This window comes from Gymnogyps californianus, chromosome 15 (assembly GCF_018139145.2).
Source record: "Gymnogyps californianus isolate 813 chromosome 15, ASM1813914v2, whole genome shotgun sequence".
Lineage (NCBI taxonomy): Eukaryota > Metazoa > Chordata > Aves > Accipitriformes > Cathartidae > Gymnogyps > Gymnogyps californianus.
The window spans coordinates 5,864,728-5,884,057 of NC_059485.1; the positions used below are offsets into that span (position 1 = coordinate 5,864,728).

Sequence of the window (19,330 nt, forward strand, 5' to 3'; positions counted from 1 at the left end):
CTAGATGAGAGGATTTGACAAGATCTGGGTAATCTTCCCGAACGCAGCAAGAGCCTCACAGAATGCATATTGATCGTTCTGGATGGTGATACCTGTTTGGTAGAACAAAAGTCAATGTTTAAAGATAGTGATGAACTCTATACAGCTTTGGGAAAGAAATCCCTGTAGAGAGAAGAGACAGCTGAACTTTTCTTTAATAACTGTTTTTGCTTTGTTATTGTTACCACTATTTTAAAGGCTGCTTGTTCCAGCATAATGTTTGGAAAGCCTTTTGTTTAAATTTCTAAAGCACTCTGATATAGCCCTTGGTAGAGTAGACTTTCTGGGTTTCTGAAGTGGCAATTAATTTGAAAAATTAAATTCCTGTGTACTATGAAATAACTTGCCTTAAAGATTTTTTTTTTAAGAGTAAATTTAATTTCCATCTTTTGGTGCATCTTTAAAAAAAAAAAGCCTATATTACACAAGTGATCTTGCCAGCTTTTTCTTATTCTAAAATTAAATAATTTCCCTTGGCTTTGTTCTTGTTATTGTTTCATTATCATTTTAAATCGTTTATCTTGGAATCTTTTCTCATGCTTGTTTTTTGAGCACAGAAACATGATATCAACAGATTAAAGGTCATTTTTTTTTAAAAAACAGTTTTATCTCACCCTTGCACACCTGTATTACAGTAAAAACTAGCAGTCTCGATGCTTGCTCAGTCATCACAGAGTACTCAAAAAGCCCGAGTGTCTACTGCTTGCTGTGTTCCAACCCTGCATTCAGCCTGACTGAAGATCAGTTGGGAGTCTTTTGCTACCCTTCATGCTGTTTTGCCAATCAGTAAAGCAGATACGAAACTTCAGGTTGTTTGGACGTAATTAGGATGGCACTTAGAGTAGAAAAAAATCAGTTCAATAAAGCTGCTTTTTTTTTTTTTCTAGCAGTGGCTTTGCAGTGAAGATTATAGAAGTGAGTCAGTTGAATGTCATAATGTCTGTTCAATGTCATATGATTCCCTTGTAATTCCATGTGTATCTGGAAGTTTGTGAGAGTGAATTGAGTTGCATGGCTGTAATTGTTGTCTCTCTTTTCACCATAGGGAAATGAAAGAAAACAATGGATTGCTTAAAGAGGAGGTAGAAGGTCTCCAAAGAAAACTGGAACGCTATGAGAAAGTCCAAGCACAGCTAGTGGCCGTTGAATTGGAAAATGAGGTGAGGAGCTGGGAACATTTGGTGGATGAGCAGAATCGGGGTTTCCTTTGCCTGTCCGGTCTTTTAGGCTCTTCCTGTATTGTGTTAGTTGAGATACGATACCTGTTTTAATTAATGGGTTGGAACCAGGCATTCCCAAACTTAAATGTCAGCATGAGGGGAGCTATGGCAATGAAGGTGAAAAAGGCAAAAGGATATCTGCTGTTCAGCTGGAGATTTTATGTAAAGAACAATCTCATCATAGTGTCTTTTTTGGCCTTACTGTTCCTCTTTTACCTTTTTTCTGCTCGAAATGCTTTTTTTGGCATTAAGCTCTGCCCAGACATGGTGTTGCCGTACAGGCGTGTGGCAAGAACCTTGATGCACACTTGGATTGCTGCCAGTGCTAGCAGGGCCAGAATGTGGTCTCGGATGAATAAAATCGTCTTGCTTCCATCCCACCCTATATCAAGCATACAGCGAGTTGTCAAGAGATGAACCTAATTGTGTAAACTTGTTGATCTGCAGAACTATACTGGCGTCTGATCAGGGTTAGATAATACTATCTGGTATTGACTGAAAGTAAAAAGCTATAGGAGAAACTGGAAGAGGAGAAATGGGCACTTTAGCTGCTACAGAAACGGTGTTGAGAATACAGCTTGTTTTCTTCTCTGCTACTAAGAGTCTAGTCTACCAAGGTCTAGTACAGTGATGGTAGCTCACAGGGTTAGATAATCTATAGTGCTGAAGTGTAACATGGATTCTGTGTGTCATAGAGCTGTGGTGACAGGGAAAATGTTTGTGAGGGCTGGAGAATGACAAACCAAAGTGCTAGATAAGAAGATAATGAAATCCACAGGAGGAAAAGGAAAGACACTGAGTTTGAATGGAGGATTATGAGAAAACTGTGTGGAAAATGAGCTGTTAGAACATTCGTCTATGTGTCTAACTCTTCTTTTGATCTCTACTTTAGAAACTTCTGGGAAAATTAAAAAGCTGGGAGAAACTGGACCAGAGCACTGGCTTGAATATCAGGTATGTGCTCACAGCTCTGGAGGGAGGTAAAACTTTTAAACCCCTTTCCTTTCCTCTTAATCATCTGATCTCTGAAGTGTGTTCGTCATGCTTTCTTGCGCTATCATCTTCATGTGGAAGTTCTTCCAGTACTACTTATTATATATGAGAAGAACCATAAGATACACACTGTTACAAAGTATCTTTGGGAACGAACAAATGTTTTTCACCAAGTCAGCTTGACCGATGTCTCTGAGGCTGAGGTTCAATTTTGAGTTCTTTGAACTTCTTGCATATAGCTACATTCATGTTTAGTTAGAGATTCTGCTAGCTTAATAAGTGAACTTTTAAGAATTTTAGGATATGTCCAGAGAAGAGAATGTACGTTACTTGTGACAAATTGATGTAAATATGATTTCTTTGAAATCTGGTATCAAAATAAACTGCCAGATCATGTTGTGACTTTTCTTCCCTAAAGCAGCTGAAGAACTGTTGTTAATTTAGTTATTTTTCCTAACAAGAGAAATGGAATAAACTCAGTTTCTTATAAAAGGGGGGGAAAGCCCCACTCCCCCAATGGTGTTTTGTAACACCAGATAGTCTCTTTGTATACTGTTACTTAACAACTCTTTCTGACATCTGGAGCATTGAACCAGATTTTTTAAGGTCTCTGGTATGTATGTGGTATAGAGAGGGGCTGGAAATCATACATCTTCTGATAATTTTCTTCCACTGCAGAAGGTTTTCTGTGTCGCTACGATGCTTTTGTGTGTCATACCTTTCAGCACTGCTTTATTTTCTCTAAATATTTACATAGTAGTTACACTAGAAGGAGAGATGCTTCTTCGTAAATAACTCTCTTGATACGAGTGTTATAGTACAGATCACGTTTCATATTGGATGAAGGCCTGAGCTGCAACATGAATGGCAGAACATAATTATACCAACTGTTTCTTTATTCCATTCATTACATGTGCCCAACAACAGAGCTATGTCTGCACACTGCTGGGATTGTTTGCAAGTAGGAGTGTTTGGATATGCATGTATGGTTTGGGCACATTACTGCTTCATGTAAAAGATACTTGTATTCAACCTGAGAAAGCCCCCTTAATTTTCTTAGTGTTTTCTGTTTAATGAGGATCATGAACCTTTTTCTAGAGGCATGCTAGTAGGTAGCATGCTTGAGATTCTGTCCTGCATCTGCTGAGGATACATACATTTAGATGAAGTTAAGAGTTGTGCTGAATCTCTTATGGCAAGGAATGGACAGAAATAGTATGAATCCTTTTCACAAAACCTGTTCTATCAGACAGTGGAGTAAAAGCTTTTACTTACCTCAAGCTGTTAAAGGTTTAATGAGGTAATTTCACACTGGGAGAGAAATGGAACCAAGTGATTCTGCCTGTTGAAGTCTAATAACTCCTTCATTTAAAATCAGGATATTCGCTGTAAAGTGTTACGTTTTTGATTGAGCCATATTGTTTAGTGCTATTAATGGTGTCTTCTCATACAGAAAAGGGAATTGCTCTTGAGAAAAATCATCTTTTGCATGCAATTGTAGCAACTGGATGATTTCCCCCCTCCCTCTTTTTTTTTTGTTGTTTTTTGTTGTTTTGGATTTTTTTTGTTTTGTTGCTCAGACTTCTTACAGCATGAATTATGTTAATTTTTGGTCAGGGTTATGAAGATGACGAGAGATCCTTGTCCTAGTTAGGTTCCTGGAGTATGCTGTTGGTGAAAGTTTGAGAAGAGTTAATTGCCCATCTCACAGTAGAAGACAATAGGAACAAGTTGGATGGTTGTCCCAAAGAGCCAGAGCAACGTGCTGTTTGCTAATAACTAGATAAGCAAGGAAAAAGGGAGTGCATTAGGATTTCTCATCTTTTCTTATCACGTTCTTCATTGGTACAGAGAATGTAAGGAAAGCGCGTACAGCGTGTGGTGTTTTAGTAGAGGATGGTTTTTCATTTCCTCCAGCACTTCCATAGGGCTTGTTCTGTGTCTGCTCTCTGTGGTTTCTGTTCACTGATTGCCTGGTCCCAGCAGGCTTTTTGTCAGATTGGCTTATGATCAGACCTTCAAGTGTAATTTTATGTAATAATACTTGGAAAGGAGGTGCAGCTTTTAGGAGTGTAGTGGTAATCCTACTGTTTTTAGTACTGGTCTCTTTTTGGTAACAATGAAAGAGCTAAGTGTTTATAATGCTTCACCTTTTGGGGGGAAAACAAGTTCATTAACATTTTACTCCAAGGCTAATCTTACATTTGCTAGTTCTGGATTCCACTTGTAAGCTCCTGGGTTTTCCTCTTGCTCTCATAAACTATGGAAACAAAGACAGCTTTAGCTTTAGAGCATGTTGGTGTGTTTGCATTGCTGTTGTGCAGTGTTCTTTCCAGAATTTGCACTTGGAATTATGCCTGCCTCATACAAACGTTATATAATATACCTGTAACCTGCACAATACCCAGATAATAAAATAATACACACGATAGTTATGTATGGTTCATGTATACGCATTATGAATCTACATAATCTTTTTCGTGTTCAATTATATGTCCTTTTGATATCTGATCTTCTTACTACCTACTTTCCGGTATAGTTGGCTCTGTCTTTTATTGTGGATGTAATTTTGTCTTGTAGGTCTTTTTTGTATGTTACTGTTATGCTGCCAGGGATTTTCATACATTTGTCATGTGTTGGTCTGACTTGATATTCCTGCTGTAGGATTTGATTTCAACTGTAGAAGGAAAAAACACTAAATTTTGAAATTCTTGCTTTGTAAGTAGAAAGTCTTATTTATTTTGGAGTTTACTCTCTTTGAGAAGGATATTCATGTATGGCTATTGTAGGACTTTGTTATTAGGAAAGAGATGTGTTGAGAAAACAAGCTGCTTGTACTCTGTCGCTCCAGGATGTGCTGATGTAGTTTCAATTTCTTCAAAATCCAGTATTTGTGTAATTGAGTTGTTGACCATCTTCACTGAAGAACCATGTTAATCATGACAGACTTGGTTGTTTTTTCAGAGTTGGACTATTAGCTTAGAGATATTTTCCAAGTAGTTTCTTGACTGCCATTAAACAACATGTATTTTAGCAGAAAAATATTTGTGGAAGGTTGTGTGTGAGAGAAAGCAGGCGCTTTATTTGGGTGACAGTGTGCAAAACCATCCAGGAGATGGCATCCTTTCTCCTGCTGCTGGAGAAAACTGGCTTTCTGCTCCAGTCTGGCAGGCTCAGCCTGACGTGAAAACCATCAACTGGGCGCCTTAAGAAGGGTCAGCTAGTCTAAGGAAAATTGTTCATTGTTGCTATCAAATCTTTTAAAATCTGTTTAATGCTACATGCATGCAATCACTGTCTCCTTGTCCAGTACTTAGGGTAGTAACTTAGTATGAAAAAGATTTGTGCGTATTTCTCTAATGGCATACGGAGTAGAGTGTTTTTCCAACCAGCTCTGTAAACTTTGTATTTACGCCACACAGTCTTCATTTTGTCTTGTTTAATAGGAGTTCTTCAAAGCCTGGTTCTTTTCTCCGCACCCCCAGCCTTAGAATTGCATCCTCTAGAGCAGCACTGTTACTGTTCTGACTTTCCCTTCTGCAACATGTAGAAGATACCCAAATAAAAAAGGAGGGTTCTTGTTCTGTGAGCTTTTAATCTAAATAAGCCTTTTTTGCTGCTGCTTGTCTATGTTTGGCCAGTATTGCCTTTGTCCTGTAATGTTAAGCAGGTGATTTTGCTATACATAAACAGATACACCCTGGAGTACAGAATGATGCAAAATTATGTGCATCGGTATGTTTTAAAGATGAGGCAGATGCTGAAGATACTGATAGTCATTGATAACAGCTGACAAGGATTAATGCTAAATTTGTCTTTGTATTTATCCATAAGTGGCAAAGATTGCAAGTTTTGAAAGGTTGAAGTTTTGCTGAAAAGTTAAGCAAATTTGTGAAAGCTGACAGGTGGACCACAAGCAACAGCTTCAGAGGAGTTTTAGTCGAAGCTTTTTTTTTTTTTTTGAGAGAGAGAGAATAAATAGTAATGTGTGATGTGGGGTTTGTTGGATTTTTTTTGTTTGTTTATTTGTTTTTTTGTTTGGGGTTTTTAATTGGAAGTAGTGACTATATGAAGTTTTTACATTTTCACATGCTGGGCTCAAAGATCTCTGTATACACAGCAGAATTATTTTATATCAGTGATAGATTTTTGATGTTAGAGTAATCAAGGGTTGGAAGGTGATCAAATTATTGATAATGACGTATTTAAGTAGGTCTTTCCTTTTTGGGACACCATTTTCTGTTGCAAATAGTACTGTCAACTCGGGCTCGGTGTTTGTGTGTGGAAGATAAAACAAAAGATTTTGTTCATACTACTTTTCAGAATCATTTTACTTTTTTCCATGCCCATCACAGGAAAGCAATGGAGAGATCAGCTGTCCTTTTCTGAAGGGCCATGGAATACAGTATGGAAATTAAAGGTGAGGCTGACATATCAGAAAGAAAAGTAGTGTGCTTGGACTCTTCTGTGTTGCTCAGAGGCTCCAGTCATGGTCTTGGACATTCCTGAGTCACATCTAATTGCGGTTATATTGGAAGGCAGGTCTCAGCCCCCTGATGCCTACAGTGTAAGGCTGACCTGGAGGGACTCTTAGGTTTAATGAAACACGGGTTTGGAGAGTACCTATAGTCGTCCTTCAGTTTGCAAGGGTAAATTTAGTTGGCTTCAGTGATGATATCGCATTAAGCTCCTGTAGCTGTTTCGCATGCTTGCTGTCCAGGCCTGTAAAGAGAAGTGCAGATTTGACAGGAATTCAGGCCAATGCTTAAGGACCATTTTCACTTAGTGGGGCCTGCCAGCTGCAGACAGCAGACACTGATCTGCTGACCTGTCGCCTAGAGCCAAAGAAGTGAACCTGTTAATGCTGACCTGGTTTTCTTTCTGAAACATCTGTGGGCTGGCTGGCTGACAAATCTTGGGGACTAGCTTCCTGCAATGTCTGAGACCAATTAAGAAGAGGAGATAGTGTGAATGTGTATGCATTTCCTCTCTAAGAAAGGGTTTAATTAAGTGGCAAGCATCTCTATTTAGTACAGTGGTTAGCACAGTTGTAATTTGTAATTACACAGGTGCTACACTCAGTACGGGAAGTCCTTCTATGCAGATTCTGCTTTTGGAGTTGGGGGGAGGGGAGGAGAGAGGGAGGGAAAAGGGAATCAGATTTCTTGATTCTGCATTTAGTGATGGATTAGTGCTCTTTTTTTCCAGTGAATAGAAGAGAAGGGAGAATATTAGAGTTCTCTACTTTCCTTTTTGAATCTTGATTAACTATGCTTAGCTACTCTGCACTCTCTTCCATCCAAGGCATTGAATATCTTTGCAGTAGTGAATGAAGCTCATAATCTTCTCCTTTCTCACAAGGTAGTAATTTACCTTTCTCTGAATGTCCATTGTGAATAAATGGTTACTGGTTTAAAAAAAAATAAATCTGTTCACAGATATACAAAGCAGTGAATGTTGAAATAATTTGAATTGCTCATATGCATTTCTGGATACTTAATTAACTGCAACCAATCAAGACAAGACTGGGGGTTACTGTTGCTAGTTCCAGTAATGCCGTAATTCTGACATGATTGCTCCATAGTTGAGCAAATATTTTTATTGGAGTAGCCTATTGTAGCACTCTGGTCTTTTGTCACCAAGCAAGAAATCAGTCTAATTAAAAGCGTTTGATGGTGGCTGCTGTCTATAACTGTACCACTGACCTGAACTTAAGTGCTAATTTCTATGTTTGGGGGGTGGGGGGTGAGTTTGTCTGGGTTGGCTAATGGTGGCCCCCTACTTTAGAGCTAAGTCCCTAATTGGAGAAGAAAATTAGAATTAGCATAGTATAAGGGTATTGAAACTTCATTTTGTACATCTAAGTTTTATGTAAATAATTGTAATTTATGATCTGTGAACGTACTGAAAATTGCATGACTGCTGTTTACGAGATTCCCAGTGTAAAACAAGCTGTCTCATCACAGTGGGAATTCCCAGGGCACCAGAAAGGGAAATAAACACTATGCAGGGGGAAACACTAATTAAAAAACCCCACAAACAAACAACAAAAACAACAACAAAAAAAGCTGTCCTTGTTAGAGAAACTTTCATAGTTATGAGGTCTCAGCTTACCTCATAGAAAGATTATCTGCTGTTGTCCTGTATAGACACAGTACTACATTTTACAATTACTTTTAAGAGCTTAATTTTGTCATCAAAAAATTTGCCTTCCACTGAAGTTGAAGGTTTGATAAATATTAAAGAATTCACACTGTGAAGAGGGCCAATGTATGCAGGTTGCTAATATTCCACAAAATCCCTCAAAATAGGGCTTTCTGCTGGCTTCTGCACAGGGATTAATGTCCTGTGAATTTCTATTGCATAGTTCTGCCAGGATAAGTTAGCCTCAACTTAGAGCAGTTCTACCGTTCCTGTCACGTGGGGCTTCTGACTTAAGTGTCTGTGTGAAAATATTTTGTTCCTACCTGGTACTTAATGGTTCCGTGAGCACTGCAGCTGAAAGAGGTGGTCCTGCATAGCAAAAAGTAATCTAGAATGGAAAACAGCTTTCGGCCAGATCGGTTCCGTCGTCAGGTTTACTGTGTGGGTGCATAAATACTTGTGCTGTTCCAAAGCAGGACAGAGCAAGTGGCAATGAGTAGCCAGGGTTGGAAGGGATGATGAGGATAATCATTGTGTTTATTTAGAAATAAAGATTACGTGCTCAGTATTTGTAGGACTCGGTATGCGTAAAAGATGAAAGCATTGCTTTAGAAGCATTTAAAAATCTTCTTGAGGGAGGAGTGCCTGAACAGTTCCAAAGGAGATCTTTGTCTTTAGAGAGTGAGGTAGAAGTTTCAAGAGAAAACTAATTGTGGTTGTCTTACAATAATTGTATGTGTACTGAAGCCACCATTCTTTACATAGAGAAGTCTTGGAGGAAGCTGTCACCTATTGAATGTGACATGCAGCATATGCTGGAGTATTGCTCTAAGCTCTTCTGTTCTTTGTTATCCTGTTATGTTAAAATGTACATTATTTTTCACTTTCCGCAGTGCCTTAGGTTTTAGCTTTCCTTGACAGAATGCTTTTTGTGCGTGGTGGGGAGAAAATGTTCCTTTGTCATCTCAAAATCTGAAGCTCCAGTTTTCAGAGTAGTCAGAATCCAGTTTGGGGAGACTTCAGGCCGTGTTTGGGTGTTGTTGGAAGGGAGTAATGTATTTAAATGTGATGTTTGGAAGCCTGATGTCAAATCTGTGCTTTAGCTAGAGTTTAATCTTCTCCCATTCTCATGGTGTTGATCCACTTAATTTTAATATGGCAACCATCTGCGCCTCTTTTCATAGATTTCTTAAAATATTGTAGGTCTGTTCCTGCCAGTACTTCACTGAAATGCTGGGCAAAGCTTCCTGCCGTATTTTCCTACCCAGTATTAATTTTCTCCAAAAACGCTGTACTTTTCTCTGATGTTCAAAACTATTAGTGTTCTTTCTCCTTTGCCATTAATGCTTTTATTTCCATTTGAATAGATCAGAGTAATAAGTCTTGAGGCTAAAGGAAAGATCGGAAGAGCATAAAACATAATGGATGAGCACCTGACATCTAGGCAGACTGAGGCTGTAATGTATAATCAGAGAATCAGAGAAAGAAGTAAGCAAGCTCACATCAAAAATATGTCTGTCCTTGCTTTGCATTTCAAAGCTCTGGGAACAGTTAAAGAAGCTATCTTTCCAGGATCACAGATCTAGCGTTCTGGAGATGGAGTAAACTATTGAACAATAGCTTAGCATGTTATCCATCTTCTTTGTTGAAGAGTAATTTGAGGAACTTTGGTAGTTTGCCTACAGGAACTGTATGGAGAATAATGACATCGAAGAAAAAATGGACAATTCTTACTAGGGGAATAAGAACTTTATTTTGGAAGTGAAGAGGCAAATGGACCCTTTTTTTACTGGAAAATATCACTTCTTTTTCCGTTGACTCTTTTTATCAGAATATAGAACATTGTCCCAGCTTGAATATAAGGTGCATTTCCCAAACCAATAAACTTAAGGCTCTTTTTCCGCTAGGAACAGGAGTGGTTTTAGAAATGTGAGCTGGTGTTTTCTTCTGTGTAGCAGGTGATTCGTTTGCCACGGGGGACTCACCAGTCAGACACTTCATTTTGTGTTGCTGCCATATTTCTTGCAAATAGTGTTTGAGATGCTGTTGAAAAACAGTTGGGTAAAAGTAGCTTGCTTTCTTCCAGCATGTAGTGACCCATGTTATGTGTAAATAGCTTGAACTTAGGTGCTCACTCTGCTGTGAAGAAGAAGCTTTCAAAAATACAGACACTTTTATAAAGAGCCACTTTCCTTACATTAAGCAGTCCTGTTTGCCTTAAAGTGAAATTATCATTTAAATAGCAGAGACTAATCAGCAAGGGGATGATTTGCTACTGTCAGAGAGCTCAAACGCTCGTGCTTGATTTTTATTCAGCCTCTCATTTGGTCATTTCCACAAACCCAATAACCAATATAATCTCTAGCTCATTTTTAATTTTACCTTTCCATTTCCATTTCAGTGTCTTTCAGTATTTCAGTTCTAAATTTTCTGCTGGGGCTGTTGACATGCTATGCCTTCCCTCTCCCTTAGCTGTGCAGTGTATTATACCTCATTTATCCCCAAAGTTTTGTTTTTGCAGGGAAACTTTTAAACAAAAATGTAAAAATGGATCCTGTACATGCTTATTGAGCATGATTTTGTTTTAGAGTAGCAATGCCTTTTCCAAAACCCTTCTCAAAACGCACAGGCCTTTTCTAAATAGAAGCAACACAAAGCGCTTCAGTAAGCATTCAAACTCTTGTATTGTGGTACTCCCTTGTACTAGTGGGCATGGCCTTTATCTACAGGGCAAGGAATCTACCTTCTTCATGGGATCAAGGAGTACCAAGATGGATTGTGCCAGACTAGTGTAACAGCTTTCTTTGTCTAGAGAATTGATTATCTTATCAAATAAAACACAATAGATCTTATTTATTTGAACTTCACTGAATCATTTGATCAAGAGAGCCACTTGGGAAAATATAAACCATGCGGGAGAAGAGGGAAATTAATAGAAGAATTGTAGGGTGTATGAGGAATTGTTTAAGCAGGGATGAATTTAGTATTATGGGAAGGAAAATGCAAGGATAAGTAGAATTCCTCAAAGATTAGCCTTAGGATCTGCTTTATTTAGTATTTCTATTAATGGTTTTGGTGCAAAAATTTGGTGTGTGCTGATAAAACTTGGCTAGTGATGCCAAGTTCAGAGGATTCATAAACACACAAAAGCTGGATATGCAGGACTGAGTGACCCTAAGGATTAGAGTGAAGAAGTGGGACAAAATTCAGTGAAACAAAGCACAAGACTCCACGGAACTGGGAGCTGAATACAAACTTCTTTTGTAAAATGTAGCACATGCAGTGGAAAGGACTAGAAGAAGGGCTGTGTACTTGTTTACAACAGGATGGTTGTTAATTCTTACACATAGGATGCACCAGGAGAAAAACTTCCATGGAGGTGAAAGTGTTCAACTGCCTCTGTAGATGGCCTGGGAGACGCTTCTCAAAGTTCTGGTCATCCACTGTGGAGGAAGATAGTGGGAACTAAATGCAGAAAAGTGTTGCTGGTAGGAGCCTGAGAGCCCCCTGAACCAGTGGTGAATGGAAGGACTGGCCTCCTCTAGCAAAGGCTGGCAGGAGATGTAATTGCTGCCAAGACATATATGGATGGGAGGGGAGGAGAAGGAACGGGGATCAATACCAGTGAGAAAAAGAACCATCTAAAGACTGGCATTGGCATTTAAATCAAATAGCTGTAACCCTGCCATGAATACAGTTAGAAGGAGGTTCTAACTTTTAGAAAGACTATGTTCTGAATGCAGCTTCCAGTAGAGTCAAAAGTACACAAATTACTGCTTCTAAGTTGAAGCTCCACAAGGTTATGGAAGAGATGACTCGAGTTCATAATAGCAAAGGACTAGACAGGACCTAAACTAAAAGATCCTTTTCAGTCCTACTTCTGTGTGAATGCGTATGTACCAATCTGTAAGCAAGGGAATGGACTCAAGAATAGGAAGAGTGGAGCAGTGTATTTTAGTTTGGAATTGCAGGCGTTGTTTAATACCAGGGTTCTGAAAACTGCAGTTGGGAAAGAGGCGGGTGGGGTTAGTGAGTAAAAGTAGACCATGTCCATCTTTCTGCCCACACAGAACAACAACTGTGGACGGGGACCTGAAGCGTGAGAACAGCTGACCTTTGTTCATGTTGAGAAATAAGCAGTTTGCTGAAAAATGCACTGAACTATTAAGAAGAGTTTATCTGCCAGTGTAGATAAGACCGAAATATGATTTGTATCGTCTGAGAAGCTTTTCTGAGCCTATTTGGTGCAGGTTATCTTGATGGCGTTTTGAAAATTATTTCACTCCTGGTTAGTGCTTAACCTCATCAATGCCTAGAGCAAGGATTCATACTTCTGATGGTAGCTAGGAAGGTGCTACTTTGTTTGTCTTTGGTTTGTCATCGGTGCAGGGGGGAGTTCTGTACTGGATAAGCCAGGAAAGGTCTAATTTTCAGTTTTAATTGTACTTAATAGGGTAGCTGGTGTAGCAACATCAAGATGGGGCGGGAGAAAACTGGAAATGTATGAACATTAGACTGTTTCAGTTTTTTAGCATCTTTAAAATGCTCCTAGTTCTGGCAAGCTAGCTTAAATGTCTTGTGGTATTATTATGTAAGCCTTGTCCTTAAGCTTCAATCTTTCCTCCCTTGGGACCTCTTTGCCAGTGAATATTTTTGACCAAAGCACGTCTTTGCCTGGGCTATATTCTCTTTCCTCACAAGATACATTATTAAAGGGAATATGCTTGTAAATATACCTTTGTGCATGCATTCTTTGGAGAGAAAAAATTAATGTGGCTTGTAGTAGCAAAAGCACTGCACAATATTTTCTAACATTTCTTAAAGGGCATAGTGAACTTGAAATGTTAGTGAGTTAAAAGATTAATGTGATAAGTGCCTCAAGGTTCTCTTGAACTAGTTGTGATTACATAAGTGGTGTTTGTTATTTTAAAATAACCTATAGCACAGAAATTGCCATGTTGGATTGGATTATTTACTAATCCATCTCTGGTCCAGTGTCGGAGAAAATGGTATCCTGGTCTAGGTAGGAAAATCCAGAGTAACGTGCAAGACATGAAGCAGACTTTTAGAATGAAAGTTTGTTAACTTTCATCAGCATGGATGTTACTTAAGCATAAATATTTTTATTTGGTGTCCCCCCCACGTTTTTAAAAGTAAAAACTCTTGGAGATGTGAGATACTATGTATTATGTGCATAGAATAAATAGAAAAATGTTTTGCTTTGATACTCTTTCAGTTATAATCTTTCTTATTTGAAACAATATGCAACAAAGTTGTAAAGTATTAGAGAGAAGTGAGCTGCTTAAATTGCTGCTGTTTATATAAATGATGCCTTTTTCTCTTGCAGTTCTGTTTGAGACAAAATGAAAAGTGTTTTTTGTCTTAAACTTGTGATCAGATTTTACTGTGTGGCTCCTTCCTCTATGTACTATGCTGTTAAGTGCGTTACGCTGGTTGGTTTGGTGTATGTCTCTGTTCTCCCTTGTCGTGGTTTAACCCCAGGACATCCCTGAACTGATGAGGAAGAACTGTAAGCTAGAAAGCCCAGCCTGAAGTGAGCTGCCTGAATGAGAGCAGGCACTGCACCAGGCTGTTGAGAGAATTGGGCCTGTGATAAATGGAAAGATTCCCATTTTGAAAGCGAAGATGGGAGGTGTTGGGGGCTGAGCGGATCCCTGTGTTTAGTGAACACCTGGAATCAGTTAGTGTCTGGAGGTGATTTTCAAAGTGCTGCCCTGGACAGCTGAAATAAGAGCTCAGGGCTCCTGTTTTCAAATTAAGCTTTCTGTGGGGTTAGAATAGCTTGTAGAAAATGGAGCCAGGCCTTTTCAGCAGAAAGAAGATAAAACATGCCCGACTATTCCATGTAGCCAAGGCAGTTAAGAGGTGAAGGTGTATGGAACCTTCTTTCCCTCCCTGCCACTGATGTAAAATGCAGGGAGTGCATTGGCAAAGCTTATTTTTTCAAATTTTGTGGTTTTTTTGTGGGGGTGGTTTTTTTTTTTTTTTTTTTGGCCTAGTGGCTGCTGATGCACTAAAATGTGTTCTGCACGTATTTTGGTCATCACCTGGCAGTGAAATGTTTCTTCTAATGAAGTCATGTCTGTTGCAGAATGGCAGTCTTGTAAGAGGATGATACATTTTGGAATAGTGTGTTAGAAAGCTCTGCACGTTGAAGCAGCTCTCAACTTTTACTGCCTTTTGCTATAAACGGAAATAGGATCTGTCAGAGAGCCTAACCTTCCAACGTGGGTACAGTTTTGGCTCTTCTAGAAAGGTATTTACTTGAGATCTCGAGCATCTCTTCTCCTTTTCTAGTACCACTTTGACTCAATCCTTACCGACTCCCTTTCTCTACATTATTCTCAACTCTCTTGTCAGCAAAGTTAACAATTGCTATGCCTCTTTGTGGGGAGTAATGAGCACCTATTGCAAGAACCATTTTCTAGCACAAGTTGTTCTTTCTGGAATTGCTTTTGAATTCTCATTACTTGTTTAAACTCTCTTCCAGAGATACTCTGGTATGAACAGCATAGTGAAAGGAAGATCAATCTTTTGGGTAGGAAGAAATATGACATTCTGGATTTTCCTGAGTTATACCCTGCTGACCAAGTTAATTTCTTTTCTATTTTAATGAAACAATCTTTCTGTGGTACACATGAAGCTGTTCAGTGAGGGCTTGAAATCCTACTAACTTTTCTAAGAAGGACAGAAATGGGGTGTCTGGCTTTGACTGAGAATGTGTTCAGTATCAGTATCCTCAATTAGAGAAGTCAGCTGTTCATCAGTTAGCTTGGACAGTTTTTGGTGATACTTCACAGCTCTGCTATTAGCTCGGTTCAGAAGATGATATTTTAACCTAGTTATGATTTTTTTTTACTCAGTTTTGCTAGTACACTTGCAAATAACATTTCTGACTGTATGCTCTTTATATTCCCAGAGTTAAAGCTTTGTGGCTTCAGGTGGTTTTCTGCAAGTTTAGCAGCCGAGGTTGATGGCATCAAGCCTATTTTGTGACAAGCCTTTCATTTAGGCCTGATGGTTTCCAGTGTGACTTTGGCAAAGACATCATCTGCCTTCTGGATAGCTGGCCCACTTGTGAAGGTGACAGAACACCTATCGGCTTGCCTGTCTGCAAGTAGCTGGCAAGGGGAAATGCAATTGGCACTTTGTAATAACTGATACATTTGGAAGGCTGGTAGAGAGGAAGAGTGAAAAAGTGCTCTGAATTTGTTTTTTTTTCCCAATTGGGTAGACGCAGATCTTGGAAAATGCTTGTGCTCCTGTCTATATGGCTTATGATAGCTGCTAAAGATAAACATGCTATTTCTCAATGTCAGTCTTTTGACTGTAGTTAGATATTTAAAATAGCTTTTTTTGAAAATATTTGTCCGTTTCTTGTATCCTATACTGTTCTTTTCAATGATGGTGTGTCTAGGTCAGTCGAGTTTCATAGGATCATAGAATACCAGGTTGGAAGGGACCTCAAGGATCATCTGGTCCAACCTTTCATGGCAAAAGCACAGTCTAGACAAGATGGCCCAGCACCCTGTCCAGCCAAATCTTAAAAGTGTTCAATGTTGGGGAAAAGTTTGGAGGATACAAATTAAACCCTTAACTTTGCTTTAGAGTCAGCCATTCTGTTTTATGTTTTCATGATGTATGTTGGTTAAGGATTTGCTAGAAGTTACTTTCATGGACAGTCTCTAGTACTGTATGATGTTAGTAGTTAAGTGTCAGACAAATCTGGTAATACACAGTGTTAAAAGAACTGCACTTTTGTGTCTAAGATTGTAAGTGCTACAGAATAAATATTTGGCCATTCAGAATTGAAACATCAGGACAGTTACCAAAGTTTTAGCATCCATATCAGTCCATGGCTTTCGTCAGGGAGAACGGGATGCTTTTTGGTATTAAGTTGGGATTCAGATCTATGGTGTAGAGACTAAATCACTACATGGAATTTGATGGAATTGTATCTGACAAGAATCTTGCTGACAGCCTCAAATTGCACATGGGTGTTCATAGTTTTAAGGAACTGTCTCTCACTAGGTTGTTTCTTATCCTTTTCTGTGCTTGATAATTTGGAATCATTAGGTTTGTGTATGCTGTCCCCTGTATTTTCCATCCTTGTTGTGCTAGGGGAGTTTAAGGGACTTAGCTGAAACAAGAAGGAAATAACTACTTTCCCCTCCTCCACAAACTGCTGCGTTTGTCAGGGGCAGCTTGAGGGCTCGGGTTGTCTTGCTGTTGCGGAAGAGCTGCAATTCCCTTCTGTCTGAACAATAAGCTTTGTATCTGTTTGTACAGTAATGAACTGCTTTTGTTTCCTTCAGAAACGTGCTCTGCGGTCTGGAGCGTTTCCATTTACAGACAACCCTTGCCAAATTAATTTTATTTAATTATCTCCCAGGGCTAAGCTTGAATACATTTTGTGTTAAATTCACCATTTCTCCCTCTTCTGAACGAAATGGACTTAATATCCTTGTTAAAATCTGATTAAAACTAAAATTGAGTTTTTTGAAGTCTGATTATCCCATGAAATGGAATTTTTAAACCTAATTATGAATGGATTTGCATACATTTTTACCACCATTGAAAAGAAAGTTGAAATAAATTTATTAATGAAATCTTCTGCTGTCTCTCTGGGCCATGATGATTGCTGGAGAGTGAGGCAGGAGGAGGGAAGGTGAGAATAAAAACCCTCCTTCTTTTGAAATATACCCTCTTCCCCCCAAATTAATTCCAGAGCTGGTTTGACCCAGTCTCATTTTTATTCCTCTCTGCCACACAGCCCAATTTAGGTAATTGATGGCCTTTCAGAGGGTAGCTACACAGTTGAGCTTGTTTCATGTATTTAAAGCCTTTGTGCTTTCTGAAGGGAGGATGTGGAGGGGCAACATTTGTTTCAACTATTATGTTCTTCCCCTTCTTTTCTGAGGTAGCCCTGATACAAAATCAATAGGCAGCTCTCCCTTCTCCTTTCTGAGAAGCTGTATGTTTGAGCATTTGTTTTAAGCCTGATAAAAAATGGATAGTTTTACAGACTGTGGTGAATGTGCACATGGGATTTGTGATTGTTTGTGTAGTTCCCTGGGTTTGAAGCAAAAAGTTTCTTTGTAGGATATATTTGAATCTCTCGCTACAGTAATTGTGCCCATTCCCTCAGGATTTTGAAAGTGGTCCTCTATGGAAGAAGGAGTGCCAGTGGAGGATGTATCTGCTTGTCTGACTTCAGCTTTTTGAAGCAGGTGCAGAGGGCAGCAAGATGCCTGTGCAGAGAGGTATTGGTTTCATGTGGAGGCTTGTACTATTGAACCTTTCTGTATGATTCTCGCACTGATTGAACAGTTCATCTCCTTACATGAAAGGTAGAACTTAAAGATGTGGCTTTTTTTTTTTCTTTTGGTCAGTCATCCTCTTACCCAGGTTACAAAAAGCTCTTTGCACGCATAAGCATTAGTTACAAAATTTTAAGAGTGTCTTCTCTCTGTCATATGCTGTGTGCAGATTTTTTTTTTCTTGTCAAAAAATTACAGTAAATGTGGTAGAAAAAAGGTGTTTTGGCAATTCTGAAATCCTGGACTTGATACATGACTCTGCAAAGAGTAAATGCTCAGCATGTGGCCAAGTGTTCTGTAAGCATTTACGTTTGCAAAGTTACTTTTGAGCAGAGGGACTTGTTTTCCATATGCCTTTGTGTTTTTGTTTTAATCCTGTCTTTGCAAAGGTTAAATACAAATCATAGTGGAGGTATCAGGTTCTACAAGAAACGCCTAATTCTGCCACTGTTTCTTTGAGATGCTTCTGAAGTGGGGAGTTTTATGAGGGAAGCTGTGGTTCAGCACAGGAAGGAGGGTTGAGCTGAGATTGGAGAATGCTATTAGCTGGCAAACGCTCAAGTTATAAACCAGAATGGTTGAAGTAAATTAAAATTTTTCTCAGTAACATAACAGGAAAACTTGAGAATTCAGGCAAGCTTAGGAGGAAAGAAGCTGAGGTAGCCCTGCACCAGTGACTTTAAATTGTTTTGTGGTTTAATGGCTGTGGCTTTCATTTGTGCTTGCTCACTGAAACTATTGTCCAAAGTAGACACCTTTAGCATCCCAGTTATATAATACTTACTGTATAAATAGGACTCCCATTTACACTTAGGTTATAAATGCTTTGCAGTATCTTCCCAATCAAACTCAAGTGGAATCTGAGGAGTTAGGAATATCTGATGCACCTTTTCCTCAAGTGTGGAGCTGTTGTACAAAACTGCAGTCACGCCAGCAATAAGCAGAATCAGGAAACTGTAGATCCTGGAGCAGCTAGGAGGAGGAGATCTCCAGTGGGGTAGACATTGTGAAGACTTCTAGAAGGATGGTTTTTAACTCTTTATTGTTGTCTGGTTGGTTCTGTACCATCTGTTCACCAAAGAAAAAGTAACTGGTTGTGGGTAGTCCTGTATGATGAAATAAGATCTTGAAGATAAATGTGCATGCAAGGAAGGATGCAAATGTGGTGTGAAACAGGGATGTTTGTTTTGTTTCTTTTAATGGAAAGAATAGGAGCTCTTTCTCTTCTGTGAATACATTTCACATTTTGGAAACTGTTTATCATCTAATTTTATTAGTGCCTCCCCTAGTAGCTTCAGGCATTGAAAGTGACTAAAACTTGATGATAGCAGTAAGCCAAGATGGTGTCAAAGAGCTTGTGACACCAATCCAGTCCTTATCTTAATCCCATTCACAGGAGCCTGTGGCAAAGACACAGGGAAGTCATAATTGCTTTTGGCTGCTCTGAACCCTGTGCTTGATGCAGACAGCTGAGCTGATGTACTGGTTTTTGAGAGCAAGCTGGCAAAAGGAGAACAGTAATTGCTGAAATGCCAGTGTTTACATCTTTAATGCAATTACACTGTATCAGTTCAACTTTCTATGAACAAGTCT

At 39.0% G+C, this 19,330-nt stretch overlaps 1 protein-coding gene across 6 annotated transcripts in view; it reads left to right on the top strand.

Annotated features, from left to right (window-relative positions):
* Nucleotides 1–19,330, top strand: part of MAD1L1 (mitotic arrest deficient 1 like 1) — a 376,769-nt gene that overhangs the window by 9,069 nt on the left and 348,370 nt on the right. For all 6 annotated transcript variants that reach the window (XM_050905937.1, XM_050905938.1, XM_050905939.1 and 3 more), the window contains exons 8-9: nt 1,085–1,199; nt 2,152–2,213. In XM_050905937.1, the coding sequence (XP_050761894.1) occupies nt 1,085–1,199; nt 2,152–2,213 (177 nt within the window). The remainder of the gene's footprint in view (nt 1–1,084; nt 1,200–2,151; nt 2,214–19,330) is intronic.